This window comes from Mustela erminea, chromosome 1, assembly GCF_009829155.1.
Source record: "Mustela erminea isolate mMusErm1 chromosome 1, mMusErm1.Pri, whole genome shotgun sequence".
Lineage (NCBI taxonomy): Eukaryota > Metazoa > Chordata > Mammalia > Carnivora > Mustelidae > Mustela > Mustela erminea.
This window is the reverse complement of record NC_045614.1, coordinates 202,315,450-202,341,358: the sequence shown is the minus strand read 5'-3', so window position 1 is coordinate 202,341,358 and position 25,909 is coordinate 202,315,450. Positions and strand designations below refer to the sequence as shown.

General features: G+C 41.8%; 1 protein-coding gene across 7 annotated transcripts in view; it reads left to right on the top strand.

The window, feature by feature from the left end:
* Positions 1-25,909, top strand: part of APP (amyloid beta precursor protein) — a 263,764-nt gene that overhangs the window by 133,729 nt on the left and 104,126 nt on the right. For all 7 annotated transcript variants that reach the window (XM_032353260.1, XM_032353250.1, XM_032353243.1 and 4 more), the window contains exon 6: positions 11,286-11,488. In XM_032353260.1, coding sequence (XP_032209151.1) covers positions 11,286-11,488 — 203 coding nt within the window. The remainder of the gene's footprint in view (positions 1-11,285; positions 11,489-25,909) is intronic.

The window sequence follows — 25,909 nt, the reverse complement described above, 5'->3', positions numbered from 1 at the left end:
GAGAGAATGTTCGGAACAGCTGTTACCAGTGATGTAACCTAAAAAGTAATGCGCTTCCGTGTTCCTTTAGGGCCCCGCACCTTCTACGTGTGTTGAAGTGCTTGCAGTGTCTGCGTTTGATATTTTGACCTACAGATTTCTCAGACCGCAACTGCAGATGCTTTCAAAAATAAACTCAATAAGCCAAGGAAGTGGGCTTGCTGGAAGAGGAAGAAAATTGGCTCCCTCGTGGAGAAGGAACTAAAAGTTCTCCCTCTCCCGAGCATGCCTTCCCTGTACTTCTCGCTGACCCAAGACTGCATTGTAGTAGCAGACCACGCTTGCCTTTACTTTTTGTTTCCGTCTTTCCCTACAATTTAAAATACTTCTTGGGGCATCTGGGTGGCTCAGTCGTTAGGCGTCTGTCTTTGGCTCAGGGCATGATCTCAGGGTCCTGGGATCGAACCCTGCATCGGGCTCCTTGCTGATCAGGGAGCCTGCTTCCCCCTCTCTCTCTGCCTGCCTCTCTGCCTACTTGTGATCTCTCTCTCTGTCAAATAAATAAATAAAATTTAAAATAAATTACTTTCTTTCAAGCTCTTAAACAAAGGGGCAAGGGAGGCCTTGGATTGTTTTTAGGCTAAATGGCATTTCCTACCACCTGAGGATGGGGGCGGATCTATCTGTGGGACCCTTACCTACCCGAGACACAGGGGCCGGACAAGGTGTAGCCATAGTTCCTTGCAATGTGCAAGGAGAAGCAGAGTTCTAGGTAGAACTACTTGGTTTTTTCACAAGAGGCAAGAGGGAAGCCCCCAGAAACAGGCAGTTTCCTTCCCGTCTTGCTTTCTGGCTTTTCTGGAGGGCTTTGCAGCCATTTTGTACCCAGACCATCTATCGCTTTAGATTAGTCCTTGTGTGTGTCGACACAGCGGAAAATGACGCTGGGCACAGTATGTGTGCTGAAATGACACCTGTTTGGGGCTGTGTTCTCTTATTATTCTCTTTAAACATTATACCAGTCCTCCTAACTCCCCTTTCTAGTGTACCTTATCCAGCCTCGCTGCTTCCATATTTTCCCATCGTACTTGTCACCCGTAACGTGCTCAGACATCTTTGCCTTGGTTTCTTAGATCATCACTTCTCCCCCAAGCAGACTAGAAGTGCCAGGAAGGCAGGGAGTTTTATGTGTTTCCTTCCCAGAGATAACTTCTGAGTGTGGAACAGACCCTTTAGAGCCTGGTTCACACTCACATATGGTAAAATGGCTACAGACCACATACCCCCAGCTCTCCGCCCAAAATGTATACCAAGCACCTGCACTTGGCAGCCACCAGATATTTCGGTATGAGGAAGGTGCTCAAAGTTTTCTGGTGTAGCATCTGATTAACCAAGATTGGGTTTCATTTATCAAGAGCCTTAAATGACTCTGAAAGTTTTTATCACCTGAGGTGCTTCTCCTTCATCCTAGTTGATTCATAAAGCTGTCAGGGAAAAAAAAAGTGCTTTTGATTATATATGGCTCTTCATGCCTCCAAGATAGTCTTTAAAAAAGCAATTTAGCTTTTTACTATAATTATGTGCTAAACTTAATATTTTCTGAGTCTTGCCAGAATATCATTTTCCTCCTTTCAGCAGACTTTTTATGATTTAAAGTTCGAGCAGCAACTATACTACATACTTCTACATCTCTAAAACTGCACACCATTTTCCTGCAGAGCTCAAATGATACCATCTTCCCCACAAAATTAATCATTTTTTAATATTATCAGATACTGAGTCTGCCGTCAGATTTTCCCCGAGCTGCAGAAATGCCCTTCATGGCTCATTTTTCCACCCCAGATTCTATCCACTATCAATCCCAGCATCTTAGGTCCTTAACGCTCGGGATTTGGAACAGCCCTTTATCTATCCCAGACCAGCCATAGCTGAAGAAGCCCCAGCGATTTTCTGGGAACTCTTCTCCAGCCTTTGATTTGTCTCATGTCTTAGCGCTGTTACTTAAATTGTTTTTCTCAATTGCTGGAATATTACTGTTTCAAAGATTTCATTTATTTGAGGAAGAGTGAGCAAGCTTGAGGGAGCGTGCAAGGGGGAGGGGCAGAGAGAGAAGCAGACGCCCCGCTGAGCGGGGAGCCCGATGCGGGACTCGATCCTAGGACCTGAACTGAAGGCAGACGCTTAACCAGCTGAGCCACCCAGGCGCCCCTGAAGTACTCTTGTTATGAGTACCTAGTGAGATGGTGGAGAAAAGAAAAATTGTCTGTCTCGTGTTCTACCCAGGTGCTACTAATTTACACCAAGGCTGGGGTTTATTATCTCTGCTTACTTTAGCCACATCCTTCAGAATTTGACTAAATCAAACACGGCAGAGTATATAGGCCAGTCTGAAGAGAAGTTGATTTCATACTGAAGCACCATTTTTATAATCTTCAATTTTCTTTCATGCCTGGCACCTTTCAGTGAATGCAGTTAATTTTATTCTTAGTATTGGCAAAAACCTGAGTAGCCCATACACACATGAATTTAATACTGGCTTCTGTAGTAGTAGTCTATTAATATCATTGTGCCGTGTGGTACCAGAATTCTGAAAATATAGTCTGGTACAGGGTATTTTTTTTTTTTTAACTTTAAAGATTAAGTAATTTTGTATTCTCTAAAAATCTTGGCCTAGGACTACCTAACATCTGACCCTTTCATGTTTCTCATAAAGAAGAACATCAGACTGTATGCAATTGTTTAGAGTACACCAATTCAGAGTGTTCTGGAAGAATATCTCAGTAGTATATAATCTTATTGTTCATTCATTTAACATGTATTTTTTGAGCTATTTTTTCTTTTTTTCTTTTTTTTTTTTTGAGCTATTTTCAATAGCTGTAATTTGAGCTATTCTCTATGTCACAGAATGTGCACGTGCTGTGTGTGACCTTTGCTTTGTCACATCTTCTGTGGTGCTCATGGTGGGTCAGGTGCTGTTCTAAGTGCATTACAAATATTATCCCAGTTTATGCCTCCTCATACCCCTATGAATGCAAGTAGCTCCTGTAAAGTTTGCCATTTTATAGATGAAGAGAAGGAGGCACAGAGAGGTTAACTGACTTTCTCAAGATCACAGAGCCAGGATTCAAGTCCAGCAGCCCCAGAGTTCATATTTTTAACCATGCTGCAAGATTTCCTGTTTCCTTGGACCCTGTGTTCTGCTGGCCCCGAAGGAGGCAAGAAGCAGGAATCACTGTCGTTTCTGCACTGGAATTTTAGAACTTGGACATCCTAGAGGCCTGTCACTTTGCTTTATTTGATCTCATTTCAAATCAGGACAAAGCACAATCGTATGTTCTTTCCATACTCACCTCATCCCATAGTCTATCTTCTATGCAAAAAGTCAGCACACTTTCTTTAAAGGGCCAGATAATAAACACTTTAGGCTCTGCAGGCCATATACCATCTCTGTGACATGCTTTTTTTTTTTTTTCTTATCATAATCTTTTAAAAATGTAAAAACTACTCTTAGCTTATAGAGTGTTTAAAAATGTACCATGAGCCATCTGCTCCGTGCCATTGATTAAGTGTACTTCTTTGGTTACTCTTTGTTCTTGTCAGCTGACTCTGTTTCAGACTCTCACATTTTCCACCCTCCTACCACAGGACCTTTGCATATGTTCTGCCTACACTGTCTGTGGAGAATGGTCTTGAGCCCCCAGACCTTATCAACCTTGGCCTTCTCCCTCCTCATGGATGTCTTACTGCATATCCCAGGTCCGGTCAGATCTTACTTTTTTGGGTTTCCTAGCCATTCATAATTGTTATCCCCATAATACTGTCATATTTATTGGACAGTGACATCATTGTCCTTTTGGCTGTTAGCCCTGTGAGTGACCCTTGCTCCCCAGGGTGTTTCTCCCAGAGCAGTGCCCTAGCTTCTACTCTTGCCTCCCTAAAGTCTGCTCTCCACTCAGCAACCAGAGCCATCTTTAAAACTTAAATCTGATTGAGTCATTTCTGCTAAAACGTGAGTAAACTTGCTGTTTCTTTACATAACCAGCGTGGCCTTCCTGGGTCACGCCCTTCCTGTCTGTCTCCACCACCTTACCTTATACTTCATCCCCTCGTCCACTGCCCCCTAAGCTCATTATCTTTCTCCTCCTCATGCTAAGCCTGACCTCTGGCCAGAGCCTTTGCATTTGCTCTTCCTCTTGCCCTAACCGACCCCCTCACCTGGACTCTTTCAGCCTTCTGTATCCTGGTGGCCTTCCCTTGACCATCCTATTTTCCGTGCTGCCCCCATTCCCTCCCCACACATCTGTTACAGTCACCAGTTAGTAGATTAGCCCCCTTTCCTTTTTCTGTATACTTTTGACTTTATTTTTTCTTATTTATTTGCTCATACTGTGCCTCACGCACTAAAATATATGTTCCAGGAAAGTAGAGGCTCTGTCCTGCTCACACGTCTATCATTAGTCTCTGGACTAGCACCTGGCACTTGGCGAAAGCACCACAAATATTGTCGGTTGGATGCCTAATGGCTAGTATGTGGCGTAGAGAGCCACTTAATAGAATGGCTCAGTGGGGCACCTGGATGGCTCAGTCGGTGAAGCGTCTGTCTTCTGCTCAGAGTCTTGTTCCCAGAGTCCTGGGATCAAGCCCTGCTTGTGCTCTCTCTCTTTGTCAAAGGAATAAATAAAATCTTAAAAAAAAAAAAAAAAAAGAATGGCTCAGTGGGTGGTAAATTAATGCATGACCCCTTTTTTGCTCGTTAACAATTGGCACACGTTTGTTTCAACTCGAATACTTCACTATCCATTGACTAAAGAAAAAACATCTTGATCTCTGCAATTTACTTGATCTCTGCAATTTAGCATACCTCACTATTAAAATTCATGCCATGTTGAATTCTGTTATAGTCAAGCTTAAGTATTCATTCTTCCTGATTGTGCGTTACACGGATACCCCTCCCTCATCCTCACCCGCTTTTTCACGGCCTACCGGCTCAGACCCTTCTGGCTCACCAGAATTACTTTCCCCTTTAAATTTCTAAAGCATTCAGTAGGGAGTGTGTCTGTTACTCATACAGTAATCAGTGTAGATTCTCTTGCCCAGAAGAGACATTCCAATTAAATATGTAACAATGATGATACATTCTCATTTCAGACTAAGGTTGTCTATATCTCATCCGTAATGCTTGAGTCATGGATTTTTGGTGTCTCAGTTTTGTGAATGAATTCTGGTGTCTCCTGCTTCTCTCCCTGAAGCAGGAATCCAGAAGCTGGCACCTGGGGTAAGCATCTGAACCAGTGGCAAGGAATGCCTTTAGCTGCAGATAACCGAAACCTTGGTCATTAGTGTAGGAGGGAGCCCCAGGCTGGGGCAGTGATGCAGAGACGTGATCTTTTTGTATCTGTCCACCTCCCTGTCCTTATCAGCTTCTACATCTGGATGTTTATCAATTAACCTTGTCAGATGGCCCTCGCCCTGCTAGGGAGAAAGTAGAGAGATAAAGAGCAAAGGAACAAGGGCTCCTGAACTACTCGGTGTGATGAGCCTTCTCATCTGGAAAATGAAGCCTTCCGAGAAACCCCAGCTAGAGGTCCAAGCAGATGTCTGGCAGCGTCTGATTATCCAGAGACTTGGCAGTCACACTGGCCTTCGTTTTTCTCCAAGGGAGACCGGTGGAATGGTTTGGTGCCTTCTTTTCTCTGGTCGAAGAAAGGCTGAGGGCAGGGGGTCAAGATATGGCTTTGGTGTAGCTTATCAACAGTTTCTGCTACAGCGCATTTTTCAGGCAGGAGAGGAGGCTAATCAAATCTCAGAGATCCTTTAAATGAAAAATTAATAGTACCTACTGACTGAGTCAGCATGACTATCCTGAAACTCAGTAGACTACTAAAGAGAAATCTGTGGGGATCTGTTTTTATATGATATTATTACCTGTAGGTTGGAGAGATTCTAATAGTATAACATTAAAGGCAGGTAACTTTCTTTTTCACCAACATGTGGTGGATTGAATCCCATATGAGCTTCAAATTCAAATTCATTTATAAAATATAAGTATCAATGAATTAATTAACTTGGAGAATTAACTAGTTAACCAGTTCACTCTAGTTAGTGAGGCCATGGTTGGAGAAGTCATACACACACACACACATACACACACGTTACATGTATATATACATGTATATTTATATGTATGTACAACTATATACATATATTCTTGTGTATATATATACATAATTATATTCCCTTCAGATAGTGAAAAATTTTCACGAGTGAAAAGATTCATATATATTATTATATGTAATTACTATATATAATTATATATAGTTTATTATATCTACATACCATTGTCATTATCATTACCATTATTATTATTATTATTATTTGCCTTCTACCTAAATAATTTGGGGATTGGGGGTTTGGAGTACGGGTTTGTTTTTTTTGTTTGTTTGGTTGGTTTTTTTTTTTTTCACATTTGGAGTCCCGGAAAATACAATTTTATCAATTAAAGAGCTCTCATTCTTGCTCAGTCGTGAGAATATTAGTGGAACAGTACAGTAGCAGTATCCTCTCCCTTTGACCCCTCGTTCCTGAACTGTAACTTATGCAAAGAGAAATACCTAAAGAGTTACATAAAGAGCAGGGTACCTAACCCAGTACCCAACTCCGTGGGTTTTCAAAACCGAACACATGCCAGAGAGCTGACCCTCAGATCCCGGTGCCGCCTGGCCAGCCCCCTGTCCTGTCCCCCTGCCAAGTTACAGATGCCCACTCCCATCACCAATGGGCAGCCCCTCCCGTGAGCTCTGGCAGCAGCGTGGAAGGCTGCCGGTTTTCGTAGCTTATATAAATGGCATCGGGCCGCGTGTCCAGTTGTGCGTCCGATTCCTAACAGTGCCTTTCTGTGGGAAAGGCTCTGGCTTTTGCTTACTTAGCTCTACCCCTCCTGAATCTTTTGCTCAGAACCCTGAAGACTAAGCTTCCATTCTTTTACCTTTTCTTAGTTTTCTGGCAACTTCTAACTTTCCTGATTTCACAGCAGTATTTTGGATCGTGCTTTCTCCTGGAACACACTGACTCCTCCGTCGTTGTACTCTCCAGGTTAAACTCTGGGAGTACCAGGAACCGGGGCAGAAGGGAAAACGGTTTGGTTTGTTTACCTTTTGAAACATTTGCTTTATCTTTGCTCTCTGTTTCTGACTCTTCGAGAGGCTTTCTTCCCCTTTTTAGTTCAGTAAACAGGTAAACATACGTGAGTCAGCATCTTCCTCTTGAGGCTTGCCCCTTTGGTCCTGGGTTGGTCTTACATTTTGGGAATTGAAAGCAGTTCGGTTTCCTCTCACCGCCTGCCCCTCCACACCCCCATCACCACGGTGTTGGAGTCCCGTGCTTGTCCAGTTTACCTAAACCACAGGAATCCCAGCTTCCTGGATGTCGCTTCCTCTCCTTTGTCCTACAAAGGGGCAGCAGAAAGTCAGTCTTAGCAGACACTAGGAAAGAGTAAATACAGCTCTTTTAGAGAATGCAAATAGTGAATTGTTTTGCGTGACTTAAACAGAAAGGAGTTAAAACTGGTATCTGAAGGGAACATCAGGCAAGCAAGGGCAAGTGGAATCTGTCAAGGTCAGCCTTTATTTAGAAATACAAGGAGAGTCACCTTTGTGATGGAGTATATCCTTCATCAGAGTAAACTCTCACGTGCTGACACATAAAATTTCATTATCAGTAATTTATTTCCTCCTAGAAATGTCCCTTTGACCCTTTAACCTTCTTATTAAAGTCAGATACTCCTGAGATGATCAGCATTTTCCCCTCATTCTTCAGAAGTATTTCTCATTATTGGACTTTAAAGGCCATAAAAGCTGTCTCCTACAAATTGACAGACGCTAAGATGTGTGAATGTGATACGAATATTCCACCGTGTTCCACTAAGGGATTGTGTCATTGTGAGTTCTTTGATTATTTTTAAGGAAATCATGATGCCCAACCCCACGCTTCCCTCAGCGGGCCCCTCCTCGGCATTTCCTTGCACCTTGCAGGCCGCTTTCCAAAACAGCTCACCTGAGTCACGTCGCTGAATGGAGCTGCCCCGCAGTAGAAGAGTTGGTGGGAAAGTCCATCTCTCTCGCCTTTCTGTGTTCCCTGCTATCTGTGAAATCTGAGGTTAGCAGCAAAATGCCAGTGTGTTGGGCATTCTTTGGGAAGATGCAGCATCATTACAACATAACTGTGAGCTGCTGGTTTAATTGTGTCCAAATAGATAATTGAATTCATGGACATCTAAATTTAATTCCAGAAATCAAAGCTATGGTAATAAGAACTGGACCTGAGTTCTCGTAGGCCAAGTAATTTAATTCCTCAGCCAGTTGAACTATTATGTATCTCTGTTCCTTGTTATTATGCGAGTAAATTGCTTAGGCAGATGCTGTGATGGATGATGGGTATATATTGCACTCTTTGTGTGTGTGTGGCTAGACACATGTTAGAAACACAGCTCTTTTCACAAACACTTTCCTGGAGCATTGGGTGCAACAGTCAGGTGATAACAGGAGAGGTTGAGGCAGGCTCCCGGGAGTACCCACAGCCCTGTTTTAACTGTCCCACCTGGAAGCACAGTGCGGTTGTATCCCCAGATGACATAGATCGCATACTGGGACCTGTCATTCCGTTCACGCTGCAAGTGGCCGTGCTTACTTCATGGCTTAAGAATACTGGTTTGGTTTGATTTTTCCTTGGCTTTACCTCAATTTTGTATTTAATTTAGAGCTGAATAGTATTGGTGCCTATAATTTGATTGAAAGCAGAAGAGAATATGTTGGCTGGCGGCACGCATCGGATCATTATTCTGTGCACGGTAATACATCATTGAGGTTCTGTAGAAAAATGAGGCAGGGTACTAGGTAAAATTTGGAGCATCTGAGTGAGAAACCGTTAAGTTCAGAATTCTTTGGAAATGTTGCATCGGTGAGACTTTTGTACAGGAATTCAGGTAATCAGTTAATAATGATGGCACCCCATTTATCTTTAAGCAGATGAAGTTTTTATATCAACTGGTTATCAGTGCCAGCATTTTCCCTTCTTACCTTTTTCTTCTTGGTCTTGTGGAAATGTTAAAATAACTGATTAGGTCTTCTGTATTACACGTCATTTATTAATACACTAATAAATTATGATTAATGTTATTCTGCTTGTAAGTTCCTCCTTTTTCTCTAGCCACATGCTTCAACTTCTTTGGATGTATTCAGTTATTATCCTCGCTTCATATTTAACCAGAATGAGAAAGGTGTTCCACTCGCCAAGCAGGACACATATCTATAGAACATCTATAAAAGTTCCTTAAATTATGAATTAATCGATTAAAGGAATTCTTCTGGTGCTATATTCCATTTTCTTACATACCTTTTTCTTTTTCATCCTCCGCAAAATGACTTGTAGCTGTCCTTCTGGCTCAGTTTTGGGGAGCCTTTTGCCTTCATCCTTTCTGTCTTCCCACACCTTGAATCCTACTGTTCTCGTTCCCCAGCGTGTTTGAAATCTGACTCCCTACACACTGCCCAACGAGCTTTTCCTAGGTGAGAGTCAGCTGTGGGGTAATAACTCCCCACTATTTTTTTCATGCAAACTTGTCAGCATGGCAGCCCCTCTGTCTTACTCTGGTGGTGCTTCCTGTCAAACGAGACCCATGGTAGAGGCTCTGCTCGGTTGCACAGCTTTTGCCTGTATTGTTTTTGTGATCCGAGCAAGGATGAAGCATGGATTTCTCCCTTCTGGCCAGATGGTGTGTGATATAGATGCTTCTACTGTTTAACGCGTCCCTATCTTCCTTTATCACCTCTCAGATGCTCTCGACCATGTCTGCGCTGCAGGTGCACAATTTCCACAAGGATCTCTTACTGGGGCTTTCTCATTTTGTCCCAGACATACCCCTCTTCCTCCATCCATATGTGCTGATTTATTTCTTAACGCTGTGCATCAGTAGATACATATTTAATGCCTTACGTATTATTTCTGATCCCCTTCCCAATTGCACTGTGATTTACTGACTGTTACCATTCTTCTCAACATTGCATGTTCCAGTGGTTCTCAGAGTATCATCCCCTAATTTTCAGCATCAGATCACCCAGGAAGTTGTTAGAAATGCAGCTGACATTTGAGAACCACTGATATACTCGATAATCTACAGCACTTACCCAAGAGGGAAGAGTAGGGAGCACAGCTCTGTAGTTTCAGTAGGCATCCCTGACAGCTCGGTCTTACAGATTTATTTACCCCAGTTTTTTCTTCCTCGTCCGTATCCAGTTGAAACTTTGAATCGCAATATTTGACCCAGTTTCCACCTTTACCATCTACCATGCAGATGCTGTGTGGTTTCTTCATATGCAGGATGAGAAGTCATCCGCACACAGTGAATTCAGTTTGGGTATCCTCCTTCCTCTATCCTGCTGAATAGGCTTTATTTTTTTAGAGCAGCTTTAGGTTTACAGAAAATTTGAGCAGGAAGTACAGAGCGATGCCCTTCCCCCCTCCCCCGCCTCCCTGGCCACGCCCACATTTCCGCTGTTGTTAACATTTTCATGAGTATGGTACATCTGATACATCAGTATCAATACATTAGTTACTAGAGGTCACTCTTTGTGTTGTGCAGTTCCATTTGGTTTTTGACCAATGCATGTGTCCTGTGTTTACTGTTAGAGTGTCATACAGAGTAATTTTCCTGCTGCTGTACAAATCCCCTGTGCTCTACCTGTTCATCCCTCCTTTTTTCACCCTGATCCCTCAGGAACCATGGGAACCGATAGTCTCCATAATTTTTGCCTTTTCCAGAATATTGTATAATTGGAATCATGGTATAGCCTTTTTGCAACTATGTAAACTAAGAAGAGCTGTGGCCAGGGGTAAAACACTATAGAATTGGGGCACCTGGGGTGTCTCATTCGGTTAAGCATCTGCTTTTGGTTCAAGTCATGATCCTGGCGTCCTGGGATCGAGCCCCACATCCGGTTCTCTGCTCAGCAGGGCGCATGCTTCTCCCTTGCCCTCTGCCCCTCCACTTGTGCTCTTTCTCTCCCTCACTCTGTCTCTCAAATAAATAAATAAAATCTTAAAAAACAAACAAACAAACCCCAGAACACTGTAGATCTGCTGCGCTGGGATTCATACTCTGACCTACCGGCTTCGAGCCTTGTGTATGTTTTTCCTTTGGTGCCACAGTCCCTCTCGAATTACCAAAATCCTTTGCTATAGAGAGAGCCCCCTCCCTCTTTCCTGAAATTTGTTTAAATGACTGTTACTGTTATTTTTATTTCCTGCTCCAGCGAAGACAAAGTAGTAGAAGTAGCAGAGGAGGAGGAAGTGGCTGACGTTGAGGAGGAAGAAGCCGAGGATGACGAGGACGACGAGGATGGTGATGAGGTGGAGGAAGAGGCGGAAGAACCCTACGAAGAGGCCACGGAGAGAACCACCAGCATCGCCACGACCACCACCACCACCACGGAGTCTGTGGAAGAGGTGGTCCGAGGTAACTCCCTGTTTACTTGGATCTCCCCTTTTAGGGAAAAGGGAAGCCTCATGCCAGAGTCTGACATTTCTCTCCAGCCTACCACCACCGCCTTCCCCCACCAAAAATAAAATTCAGAGTCACAAGTCTTGTGCTTGTTAAACTCTCTTGGGTCTAACAAGCCTTCCAGCCATTCATGTCAGATAACGTGCAGTCCTGATTTAAGCCTGTTCTATGCCTTGTTGATGCTGCTGGGCACATCCCGCCTTGTTCTGCAGGACCCCGCCCAAGCAGCTGCCGTCTCTCCTGGCAGAGGCCGCCTTAGGTGACCTCCGTGGGATGCCCCGTAGTGGGAATTTATTACTATCCGACTCCCTGCTGCCTCTTTTACCACCTGGACTACGAGCGCTCTGAGGGCTAGGACTGGCTTTTACGGATTGTCGCGCAGAGGGCCTGCCTTGTAGAAAGTTTTAGTTAAATCTTAGCGGAGTGAATAGTTGGAATGAAATTTCGTTAAAGAAGAACAGCATTTGGTGAGGTATCACGTTATTTTTTGCTGTGAAATTTAACTTGGATGATTTTTGTGTTGTCTTTACACTGCTTTATTGAGGGGAGTGGCAGTGCCTTCTTTGAGAGGTAGATGGTGTGTTAGTTATCTTCAGACTTTTTCTTCTGTTTAATTAATGCTCCTGTTAAGAATGTTGGGACGTGAATGAACTAATAGACTTCCTCTTTTGTCTCCGTGAAATAAAAGCAAGCATTGAGTTTACAGTAAACAACCAAATGTTATCATAGCAACTAGGGAACCATTGGGTCACAGTTCTTCAAGGTTATGCATTTATTTTGCAAATGGTGATAGACCTTCGTAGAATTAGACGGGGTAATTACAGATGGATGGAGTTTAAATGTATTCAGATACTTCTAAAGTCCGTGCACACGTGTTACAACATTGTGAGTCTTCCCCTCACTTTCTGTTGAGGTAAGATGAGTTCAGCTCTGTTGCTAAATTAGAGCTTACCATGGGTTACTTTCTCTGCCTTAAGTAGATTTCTGATGATCACTGCACTTTTTATACCTTCATTGAGGCATAATTTACATATAAAATCCACTCATTTTTCAGTATTTAAGTGTATAACTCAGAAGCTTTAATAAATTTACCAAATCATGCGACCGTCGTCACAATCCAGTCTTGGAACATTTCCGTCACCCGGAAGGCTTCGTCCTCCCGTCTGGTTCGTCCTCGTTCTCACCGCCAACCCTACGCAACACATCAGTCTGTTTCATGTCTTGACCGATTTGCTTTTCTAGACGTTTGATACAAGCGGCGTCATACGTGGCCTTCTGTGCTGGATTGTTTTTGAGGTTCTGTGCTTGAACCTATAGTTTTTAAAATGGAGGTGATTCCAAGTGGCACACTCAGAGTTAACTTAAAAATTCATTGAAAGAGTCACATATTCGTTACAAAATAGAGTAGAAGATAGATTGCTTTGCTGCATCGTTCCCCACGTAATGCAACTTCTTTTTGCATTTAGCACCTAAAGACTTCCGTAAGCTGGTACACATTTTGTTTGAACCGTGGTTTTTTTCCATACACAAAGCATCCTTTCCTAAAGTGTGTTTCGTGTGCCTCTTAGGACCATCTGTGGTTAATGAACTTGCTAGTTTCTATTTTTCTAGCAGGGAAAGGACAGATTTTTTAGAGCTTCTCCTCCTGAAACCTCCAGGATGTGTGACTACAGATTACAGGACCTAGTATTCTGCAGTGGCTCTGAAGTTCTCATGGTCTCCACCAAGAGAGCGGTTTACATAATCAATGCCCACTTACTCAACACTCATTTTTGGAGCACCTTTTTGGTATAGTCCATTTTGCTGAGCTTAATGGATCCCATGATGAGAATACACAGGAGAGCCGACCCTCATGGATGTTCAAATCTGGTAGGAAATTTAACTTAAAGAAACATGAAGTCATCTGTGTTTAAAAGTATGAGCCCAGTGCCTACTGCAAAGAGTAAGCCATGAGAGAAGGCTCTACAGAGGAGACAGCATCTGGATTAGAAGTAGGAGAACTCGGAGTAGGTCTACCCGTGCATTGTATTCTAGTCAAGATAGCAACCCAAGTTTGCCATGGGAAGGTACAAGACATGATTGGGAGACAAGGTCCGTCTGATTTAAACAGGAGCAGATGTCTCTAGATGAGACAGTTACAGGAAGATTAGGCTAGGGCTAAAATGTGGAGAATCGCAACGTCAGGCTGGCAAGTTTGAGTATCAGCTGAAGTGATCACTTCGGGACCTTTTGTGTATGTGCTGAGGATTTTTCTGGTAGAAACAATGAAGAGATTTTGTTATGTTACTGCTGTGAGAGGATGGGTGAACAGGGAGTAGCTTAATTAATGCAGTAGAATGAGAAAGTGCCACATAAACTTAATGCAGATATTCCAAACCAAGCCCAAGTTCTCTTGAGATAATATGGTCGTCTTATGTTCTAAATAAGTCCGGTTCTTTTGCGTGAGTTTTTCTCTCAATGTGGCATTATTAGCTAAGATAGAACTTAGAGACATATAGGTTACAATATTTTCTGTAGAAAGATGAAGGCAATTAAAATAGTTTGTTTGTTTTTTTTTTTACATCTCCAGCCTAGGTGGTGGTTTTTTTGTTTTGTTTTGTATTTAAGAAGCTTAGCCCTAAAAGGTAACAAGTTAATAATGTTAATGGCAAGAAAAGCAGTTAACAGTGACCTTCTAAACACACAACATGGTCATTTACAGTATCTACTGTTAATGCTAGAAACAAAAAAGCTTTTATTTTTATTTAATTAATTTATTTATTTGTCAGAGAGAGAGAGCACAAACAGAGAGAGCAGCAGGCAGAGCAGGCGGAGGGAGAAACAGGTTCCTCGCCGAGCAAGGAGTCCAGTGCGGGGCTTGATCCCAGGACCATGGAATCATGACCTGACCCAAAGGCAGATGCTTAACCAGCTGAGCCACCCAGGTGGCCCTAGAAGAGCTTTTAGTAGGAATCCATCCATCCCATGAGAGACTCCTGAAATGGACAGAAGTGTAATTGAGGCAAGGCCTTCTGGGAAAGGAACATGGTATGTTGGTCCATGTCAGAGAGTTGTCTGTATTGCCAGCTAACTCTTCTCTGATGAAGAAGACAGCAGTGCCATACCCGATTGCTGACTTTGTCAAACTTGACTTAGAAGGAGCCTGCTCCCGTGCTGAAAATAAAAATAAGAAGCAACTTGCAAAGAAGAGATATTGAAAAGAGGTTCACAATCTAGTTTTCAATGTTAATGTTTCAGTGCCTGAGAGAAAATGTGATTTACAGCCCTACTTAATAAGAAAATTGTTTCTTCATTACCAGCATATTACCACTAATACAATTCCTTAATTTGCTTCATAACAAAAACTCAATCGTTCTATAACCTGTTTAAATTTGAATGAAATAGGTAGAGGGAAGGAGAGTATAGAACATTTCGGCGTGGTCATAAAATTTTCCACTGTATTGTATTAGAATCAATGATGCTGAAATGGGAGATGTCAGTTCTAACTCTTTTACTAATTTCAGGGGAAAAACTGAGCACCCTCCTACATCCATCTAGCTTTAGGATTTATTGGTTTGGGTACTTCAGAAAAACTTGGATATTGATCCTGTGGAATAAACCAATACCAATTTGAGTAAAACAGCAGTATATCAGATGCTTGCTCCTGATTTTCTGTGATTCCAGAAGGGATAGCACTTCATAACCCAAGATGTCAGGGCAATTTCTAACTCAACCATGGATTCTAAACTCTGATTAAACTTTGGTATTATAATAAGCGACATAATGTTTGATTTATTCTAGCCTGTTTTGTCCATATAGAATGAGTCTGCTTTTTTGCTTCTGCTCATTTATTCAGCAAGTAATCACTGTGCCCCTGCTGACCCCAGGCACTCCACTACTGTAGAAAGTGTGGAGGGGAGCTAGCTGTGGTGGAAGATGGACTTGCCTACCACTCTGGGGCACTTAACATCTATCTTTCAATCCTTGTAACTATGTCATATGGTAGAAATTTTATTTCTCCATTTACAGCTAAGGCCTGGAGAATTTTTTTTTTTTTAAGAGTCCACGGCCACGAATGTGGGAGGTGGTGAAGCCAGCATTCAAAACCAAATGGACCAGGTTATTTCTACTTCATTACTGTCAGAATTTCCTTTTTCCTTTTCCTTTTGTTTACAAATACATACTGGCTCAGTTTATTGATTTGTGCTCTCTGGTAGATGTGTATTCCTTTGCTATGTCATGTATTTGCTTACTGTTATCTCACACTGAGCCCTTCCTAAATTTTAGAATTGTTGAGGCACCTGGGTGGCTCAGTTGTTAAGCATCTGCCTTCAGCTCAGGTCATGATCCAGGGGTCCTGGGGTCAGAAAGCCTGCTTCTCCCTCTCCCACTCACCCTCCTTGTGTTCCCTCTCTCACTGTGTCTCTCTCTGTCAAATAAATAAATAAAATCTGTTTAAAAAAAAAAAAAAGAAAGAAAAGAAAAAAATTTTAAAAAAATTTTAAAAATTTAGAATTATTATTTAAATGATGATTAGAGGTCAGCAAACTATGGCATGGGCCATACATGGCCAGTTACCTGTTTCCGAATACGAAGGTTTCTTAGGAGAGAACCAATCCCATTTGTTTACCTATTGTTCATAGCTACTTTCTCGCTCCAGAGGCAGAGTGGAGTCGTTGCAAGAGACACCATATGGCCTATGAAGTTGGAGGCATTTACTATCTGGGTCCTTAGAGAAAAATCCCTGATATGGGTCATGAAAAAAATAATAGGAGGGGCACCTGGCTGGCTCAGTTATTTAAGCATCTGACTTTTGGTTTTGGCTTAGGTCATGATCTCAGGGTCATGAGATCAAGCCCCCAGTCGGGCTCCAGGCTCAGCAGGGAGTCTGTTTGAGATTCTCTCTCTCTCTCTCTCCCTCTGCCCCTCCCCCTGCCCACCTGCTCTCACTTTCTCAAACAAATAAATCTGGGAAGAAAGGAAGGAAAGAGGAATATTAGGAAGTGTTTATATTTCAGATACTACCATGACAGGTTCATTTCACTAAGGGAGTTTTCATTTTGGTTAGAGGCAGACCAATACAGTGTTCGAGGAGAATTTTTACTGATTTTATGGCCTTAGGCTAGATGAGTAACCTTGGTTAGGTTTTTTCATGTGTATGGTGTAGATGCTGATAAGACAGTTCGTGTTTGTTGAACAAATTATGACAGTTGCTCTGTGTTCAGCATTTACCATAATGCCTGGCACGCTGTAAGTGTTCGGTTTGTTTTAAAAGCACATGCTGCCCAGAATCAAATCCCAGCTGTCATCCAACCATGTAAATTTGTGTCAATCAAATAAGTCTCCTTACTTGAAGTCTCATTACTTCCCTCTGTAAAGTGGGGTTTAATAATACCAACCTCGTTTTAATGATTTGGTGAGGGCTCAATGACGTATAATCTATGAGAAACACTTAGCACAGTTCCTGGTAGACAGTAAGTGTTCAATTAACCTGAAGTGTTATAGTTGTCACAATTATAAGCATTATTCTGATTTTTCAGAGAACTTATATTCACTACTAAGTAGCAGTGCCAAAGGTAAATGAACAGATAGATTTTTTTTAATTAGAAAAAGCATAAGTGTTCTGTATCCGTATCTATTGGTATAATAGAGGTGATAGTTACAGATACATGCTAAGAAAAACAACCTAAACCCAGATTATTTTTTATGAATCTACCTTCTATAGTAAAGTACCTGCAGTTAAATTTTATGTCTAGCTGAAAATTAACCCAGATAATATTAAATGCAACTGCATTTCAAGATAATGTTTCATTTCTTGTGGGTATTTTGAACCTCTTGGAAGTTCATATTAAATGGACGGAGACTGATACAGGTAGCACTTTAAGCATCGCATATGATGATGAAGTTAAAAAGTTCAATCTCATGTTGCTTGCCTTGGGCTAGATGACTGAACTCTGCAGAATTAAATTGTTTCTCTTCCCCCTCTGGTAGTCATTAATGTGGGAGCAGCACCATGTGATTCACTGCTGGATGTTCACCAACATCAACCAGACACTCAGGTTCTGGGCATCGCCCTGGTTCCTGGGGGCAGAGGGATATGAATAAGGTAGCTCCGTCATGTTGCTTCCAGGCTTTCCAGCACGCTCCCTCCTGGGGAGAGACACGAGTTTCTTCCATCCTGCTGGTAGGGCACGTCAACAGCCCAGAGGAAGGAGAGTGCTCGGCCTCAGTTTTAATGAAGGCATTGATGAGAAGTTGGCATGTGAGTGATTTTTCAAGAAGAATTGAGATTTGCCCGGTTATAGAGCACCAAACAGAAGGAATTTGAGAATTGTCATTAATAAGTCAAAGTGGCTTGCCCTGATCTCCAGGGTAGAGGAACCAAACATTAGCCTGCTTCTCACATCTCCATTGTTAGCTGTCTGTGATGGATCTGACACTTGACAAAGTGTCCCGTGACTCACTAATAGGATTCTTAGTTATCATTCATATTTAACTTTTTGCCAGGTTTGGGGGAAAACGGAGCATGACCTGGGAACATGAAAATGTGCTCACATACTCTTCATGGAGGCCTCATAGTAGCGTGCTGCCCAAAAATGAAGGGAACGAGACAAAGGGACAATGGCTGCTCCCTTTTGAGGAAGCCTTCCCTTAGCGTTATGACTAAGGACAAGTAAGATACAGTCCTGTTCCTGGACCAGAAGGTAACATCCTTCGATGCCGAGAGAACTCGTGTTGGCACTGGGCGTAGATGGAAGAAGTGGCAGCCTGTTCTTTGGTGCCCATGGCATGTCAGCCATTGGTGGTGAGGTGTTCATACACACGGAGCATGGCATTGACTGCTTCTTTTCATGGAGTTAGAGGGTCCCAATTCAGAAAGCTAGTCAGGTAGTTTGCTTAAAATGTCAGAGTGAGAGGGCACCTGGGTGGCTCAGTGGGTTAAAAGATCATGACCTGAGCCAAAGGCAGAGACTTAACCCACTGAGCCACCGAGGCGCCCCCAGAATTGTGGGTTTTTTTTTTTTTTTTTTTTTTTTTTATTTGACAGAGAGAAATCACAAGTAGTCGGAGAGGCAGGCAGAGAGAGAGGAAGGGAAGCAGGCTCCCCGCTGAGCAGAGAGCCCGATGCGGGACTCGATCCCAGGACCCTGAGATCATGACCTGAGCCGAAGGCAGCGGCTTAACCCACTGAGCCACCCAGGCGCCCCTTTTTTTTTTTTTTTTTTTTTTTTTTTTTTTTAATAGAATTGTGGGTTTTAATGGAAATCTGTAGTTCTCTTTTAGAAAAATGCTTCCTGGAGTTTTTAAGCGGGATGGGTTACAGCCTAAACACCTCAGCCATCAACCATTTTGCCCTTCTCAGTCATCGCTAGCTTCCAGCCACCCTTCCAACTTCTGACCTCTTAGGATTTTGTTAGAAGAGCAAGAAATCAAGGTGAGGCGAGCCTGACTGAGTCTCACCTCAAAAGATGCTCAGTAAAACCCTTCAGTCTTCCAGGCAGCAAAAGCCCAAATTTTAAGAATTAAGAGACGCTTGAGGCTGGCTCCGAAGTGCACGCAACTCTTGATCTCGGGGGTATGATTTTGAGCCCCATGTTGGGTGTAGAGATTATTAAAAAAGAATAAATAAGTAAACTTTTATAAATAAATAAAGTAAATATAAATAAAATCTGAGAGATTCTTGAAATGGTAGGAGTTTAGAACCAAAGACTTGTCAAAGTGTGCTGTGTTTCGTGTATCTGGTAGGACTGTTCGAGTAGTTAACTGTGAGGATAGGTTTATCTCTCTTATTTCTTAACTTACTTTCTGTTCTTGTTGGATATAATTTCTAAGGTAGACTCTGAGAGCATGACAAAATCTGGACAGAAATTTCGTGTTCTTTGCCTATGAGTTTGAATTCTACCATTTCACAAGAGAAACATAACCCTCATTGGGCAATCTCATGCCTAATGCTGTTCTGAAATTTAACAGTAGTTGTTACTCAGGGTTTCTGAGGTGTAGGCAACTGTTGCTTATTGGCTAGTCCAGTCTCTGGATTGGGCAAAATGACTACAGTGCATCATGAAGCCTTCTGGTGTTTGCATGGACCATGGCAGGTTTTCTCAGTCTCAGCCTTAACAGTGTTTTGGGCCCAATGGTTCCTTGTTGATACCATTCTGTTCATTTTAGGACATTTAAGTAGCGCTGTCCCTCCCACCACAAGCCAGCAACACACCCCCTGCCCCATTGTGACAACTAAAACTGTCTCTGGTGTTTGCTGGATGTCCCCTGAGAGGAGATAGAAGCGGAAGCTGTCTGGTTACTAACCTCTGGACTGTGGTACAGGGATCTCCAGTGATGTCCAGCTTTAAATACGTGAGCAGGGAAACACCACGAGACTCTGTCTCATCTTAATGTCAGCTGTGACACTGAAGTCAGCGTTTTGTACATGGGAGGTAGCCAGTGGACTTTTTTTGTTTGTTTGTTTGAGAAGAATAGATAAACAAAACACAGGCTCAAACAAAGATGATAAATTCTCATTTATCAGGTAAAAGCAGTTATCTGGTAAGCCATGAAATGTAGTTGCATAGCTTAGAGACAAATCAGCACAAAATTTTTATTTTTTTTGAAGATCGCTTATTGCATATTTGTCACATAGGCAGTGAGAGATGGAGAAAAACTGCCTTCCTGGCTTTGTTTTTGTATTCTTCCAAAAGCAATTCACTCTCCCCTGGTGCACTGTTTTAAAATAGCAGATGGTGGTTAGTGTCCACATAGCAATCAGGGACACGTGTTCCCAGCTGGAGGAGGCCCATCCTTTCCCTCGGGCCCCGTGATAAGAGACCAGCTAAAATGGCATGGTGGACACACCCAGTCTCCCCTCAGAAAAGGTCATAAAACAGCAGGACAGTTGTCCATCTGGGACTCACATTATCTAGAAGCATCCTTTCTGTTGCAAGAACAGGAACTCCATGTAATTCCTTCTTTTTTTTTTTTTTTTAAAGATTTTATTTATTTATTTGACAGACAGAGATCACAAGTAGGCAGAGAGAGAGGAGGAAGCAGACTCCCTGCCAAGCAGAGAGCCCGATACGGGGCTCAATCCCAGGACCTTGAGATCATGATCTGAGCTGAAGGCAGAGGCTTTAACCCACTGAGCCACCCAGGTGCCCCCATGTAGTTCCTTCTTGATGCAGAGGTCATGAACATAAATTTCAAGCCTTCTTCATTGCTTCTTTGTTTATTTCTCTAAATAAAAGTAATAACTTTTTTATTCCTGTTGTTCTGGCATGTTACAAGAACATTATCACTTAAACTCAGATTTCTGAGAAGTCTGTTTTTATATGTAAGAAAGTTATTATGTTGGTATTGGATTTAAGGCCCAAGTATTGAAACTGTCAAAGAAATATGTATGACTGGGGCACCTGGGTGGCTCAGTGGGTTGAGCCGCTGCCTTCAGCTCAGGTCATGATCCCAGAGTTCTGGGATCGAGTCCCACATCGGGCTCTCTGCTCAGCGGGGAGCCTGCTTCCTCCTCTCTCTCTGCCCGCCTCTCTGCCTACATGTAATCTCTCTCTGTCAAATAAATAAATAAAATCTTTAAAAAAAAAAAAAAAGAAATATGTATGACTAACTCGTAAAATTAAATTTGGGGGATAGAGCGTAATTGAGTCATAACACCTCTACTAAAATATGTTGTATTTCTTTTTTCCCAAATGTATGTGGACTTCTCTTTTTAAGCCAAAAACCTCTGCTTCTTTTTATTCATCTTTCCCCTCTGGTCATTTCAGAAAATGATTGAATCTTACATATCTGGTTTTCACATTACAGCTGCACATAAAAAGGTTGATCACACTGCTTTTTCAAACACTAATGTCCATTCAAGCCACTGAGGCAGTTGGTAAACATAGGTTCAGAGATGGAGATCTGGAGTGGGTGCTGAGGCCCAGGTATACTGGCCCCATTGACCCATGGACTGGCCTTGGAGGGATAGTTTCTAGTAGCACTGCATGCCCCTCATACCTTGCCAATGTAGGTGTTTGAGACAGGGAATAAGAAACTGGAAGGGAAAACCATCCTTATCTATGGTGGGGGTGTTCTTAATGTATTATCAAATGTCACCAAGTGAGCTCTGAAGACCAAGCAAATTAGAAAATTCTTACTATCTTCCTACATATGCAACTGTGACTAGTTGACTTGTCCCTTTATAGTTCCTCTCACTGGTACAGTGTGGACAACTGGTAGCCTGTTAAATGTGATTATACAGGAGTTTTGTGAGCCACAACCAGTGGTATCTTGAAATACCAATGGTGGGAGTCTTTACACCACGGAAAATCATTGAACATTATAAATCACACTTTTTTTCCCTGGAGATAATGAGTTCCCAGCATCTCCTGTCTCTCAGTCTCTAAGAAAAGTCACTTTGCCTTATTTCCAGCAGAGGACATGACCTCTTCTTTTCTGACTTAGAGTCTGGAGCTTCTTATAGTACCGTGTTGTTTTCAGGTTAACCACACAGCTCCATGAGAAACAAGTTTATTCCCGTAGCAAACAGGGAACAGAGAAATCAGGAAAAGTCCTAGGGGTGCCTTTTTGTGAATGCGCCCAGCAAGGCCACGAGAGTGCTGGTGAGTCTGAATCCTTACAAGTGGATCTCCTTCAGGTGGTATTTTATACTCTTCCATCATGGGGAGATGTGAGAACTGGGTCAGGTATAATTGGAATGACAGATGTACGGGTTAGCCTCAGAGCATCAACACAATTCAGTTAACAGGCCAGCCAACTACAGAAACCTTGTAGAGACTTCCGTGACACCCGTCGTTTCGCAATTACGGAGTCAGTGATTCCGGGACCATGCACAGCTGTTCCCATCACTTGTTTGTACAGTCCGACCCATATTTGGGGCTTAAGTGAGATTTGTTATAAGACTTTAGTTCAAGCTTGCTTACCTGTTTCTACGTGCCTTTATTTCACAAAATACGATTACTAGGTAATAAATATCTGGTAATTTGTTGCCCTAATCAGAATTATTTTCTACTGGACAGGTTTTCTGATGGCTACTTGCTAATATTTGCAAGCACATCATCATATCTTCTTTTAATTAAAAGTATGTAAATCTACTTTCCAAAAAAATGCACTCTTAAAAAAATCATTTTTTTCTGGTATGTTACCTTTTTAAAATTATACTTATAAGTTAAACACGAATCTGTCTACTTTATTCCACAGAATTTGAGTTGTAAGTTCTAATAACTTAGGCTCACAAAATTGCATCCCATAATAATATTTAGAATTGCAGAAATAACTTAATTAGGCTGAAAATGAGTAATTCTAAACTGTACTGAAATTGGCCATAGTCCTTATTAATTGATTAAATGATTAGGCAGATCAGTCAACACTTAATTGGAAATATTATAGATAAGAATATTTAGTAGATTTTAGTATTTCTGTCATTATTTTTATTTTACTGTTAACATTAAACGAGTGATTTATCACAAGGTCAGACTATATTTGTCTTCTTATTGCCCTTTTTACTCTAGTTTAAAATTTCAAGATGTGGGGGTGCCAAGGTAGCTCAGTTAGTTAAGCGTCCAACACTTGATCTCGACTCAGGTCTTGATTTAAGAGTTGTGAGTTCAAGCTCTGCATTGGGCTCCACGTTAATTAATGGAAACTGCTTGAATAAAATAAAATTTCAAGACGTATAATTTTTAACTCAAAGAAAATAGGTATATTTGTACTGTATCTGAACTTTAACTCTGCATATATTCTTGCAGCACATGGAGAAATTCTCCTACGTCATTTTCTTTGTTTATTTCTTTATAATATCAGAATACACAATTCCTAGCTTTCTATAAAAAAAAATCTAGGATTATTCAAGTGATTGCTTTCTCAAAATTTGTAAATTTAAACTTTATACATTCCATATAATACTGGTTTTATTTTCTCATATTCCAGTAGTCAGAATAATTGAAACTTAACTACTAAAAATGAATAATAAAAAGCTTTACATTATTCTAAAAGTATTCTTTAGTAGTTAGTGCTTTATTTAATGATAATTAATCTATTAATGTTGTTCTTTATTTTTTAAAATAAAGAGAACTTTGTACATTACTTACTAATTAATTTTTTAAGGAGGTCCCACACCCAATGTGGGGCTCAAACTCATGACCCTGAGATCAAGAGTTGCGTGCTCTACCAACTGAGCCAGCCAGGCACCCATTAATCTTGCTTTTTAAGAAGGCATTATAATTATTGTACATTTGAAAACGATTTTACCCTCAGCCTAGCTGCGACTTTCTCAGGTATCTTCATGCTGATATTTTTTTTTAACTATAAAATTTTCTAATTTTGGTTGTCTAAAATAAAGTTTGCTTCATTTTGTGGCTAAAGCGTTGTTTTTTGGACAGTGGACTATCTAATCATTTTGTATAGTGTAGGGAGCTGCCACTTTGCTCCTATATTGTATTTGTATAATACTGATTTTTAGAAAATGGAATTTAGTGTTGAAACCAGCCCAGGGCTTGTTGGCAAGGGCCTACCTTACAAAGATATAAAATGCATATAAAATACATAGAGTCCATTTTTAAGCTTATAAACTCATATGCTTTGTGTATACTAACATTTCAGTTTATTAAGTGGTCTCTTGTCATAGAGATGGATAGAGCTATTCTAAAAGAAGAAATTAAGCCTTCCCTACCAGCAGAATTCAGCTAGATGAATATTGAGAAACCTATTTGTCATCTTAGAAGCTTAAGAATTAAATATGAATAAACAAAGATCATCATTTCTTAGATGTCTGTGTAAGTCTGGGTCAGTATTTCTATCTAACTTCAAGCATTCTGAGAAAGATCCCAGCATCTATTATTCTGGACAAATTTTCTTCATTATGATATGGAAGATTTACTTTGAATATGAATGAAGGTGGATTGGAATTTAAATGGCTTTAAAATGTGAGTCTTTTTCTTTATTATTATACATTTTGAGAAGAAAATGAAGGTGGAGAAAAGAAAACCACAGGTTTAATTTTCAGGTGAATTCTCTTTTGGGGGAATTACCGTCCTAGAGGGTCTCAATGCTCTGCATTTAGTGGATGATATTGTGAATAATTTCCCCCTGGAAAGGAGCCCTGCGACTCGAGGGGGTTGACGTTCGAGTCCTAGCCAGAAGGAAACTGGTGGGAGATGCCAGCTTGATGATGGAATGGCGGCGCGGGAGACTGGCAGGATTACGAGCTGCCCTTTCTCTTCTGCTGTCCTTGCTGTGGCCCAGAACAGCTGGAATGCCTTCCTCCCGTGTCAGCAGATCAGAACCAGCTGGACAGAGCCCTTGTCTTCGAGAGGTTCCAAAGGGAGCCATTCGTACCCCTGTTCTTCCAGGCTCCCATGTGGGTACTGCCCAATACATTTGACATTAGATTATCACACGCTATTTTACCACCTCTGGCCACGTTATCGCATGTTCTATCTGAGTACTATGAGATTGATGGCTGTGCCTCACCTTGTCCACATACACCAGTGTGAAACTGCGTGGGGCCTTCATTGTCCAGAGTGCAGGAGTAGCCCTGATAATGTCAAGAGAGCCCCCAAAACACCCCCCACCCAATGTTGTGTCACTCAGTTCTTTGCCTTCTTAGATTGATGGGTCAAGACTCTTGCAGCGGGAGACACCAGCAAGAATTGTAGGCTCGTCGCGTAGTTCATTCCATTTACTTAGTTGACTTATAAATGGATTTTGTGTCCTGAATGTTTTTCTGGTTGACTGGGACTCTGCAAATCTGGGTGTGACAAAGGGGTTTGGTAGCCATTTTGAATGAGACAGAAGAAAAGTTAAATGAATGAAATAAAAATGTTTCACTTGTGGTATAGGGAAATGATGCTTTATTAAAATGCCATTTGAGTTCTAGACTGGGAGGTTTTGCCTCGATCAGCAGAAATTCCGAGGGGACACAGAAAGCCAAATATCTATCACGGATCCTGTCCTTGGATCATCATTCTTTTATCCCACTGCTTCACCTTCCCCTGCCCCAAACTCACTTCTAATTCATATACAGGAGATACCCTAGAGACAGGGTCCTGCCCCTGCACAGCCATGGTATGGTGTTCACTGGGGGCCTGCGGTCAACGAGTGCAAGGCGGCATGGACTGGGACGTATCAAATGTGAGGACTGCTGTGAGTTGTTGAGGCACGATGGGTTTTGTTGCCGGTGGCCCTGTGACTTGGGGGTCATGCAGGCACCCTGTGTTTTTCTAGGAGCAGCGGCCACTGGTAACTCTGGGGCCAAATTCACGCATGGTGTAGGCTCAGAAGATACCATTCTGGCAGTCTCTTTGCAGTTAGTACAGCCTGAGGCGAGGCTTAATGATGAATATTACCACATCTTAGAAACAAGAAAGAGGCAGTCACATAAACGTGTGCAGA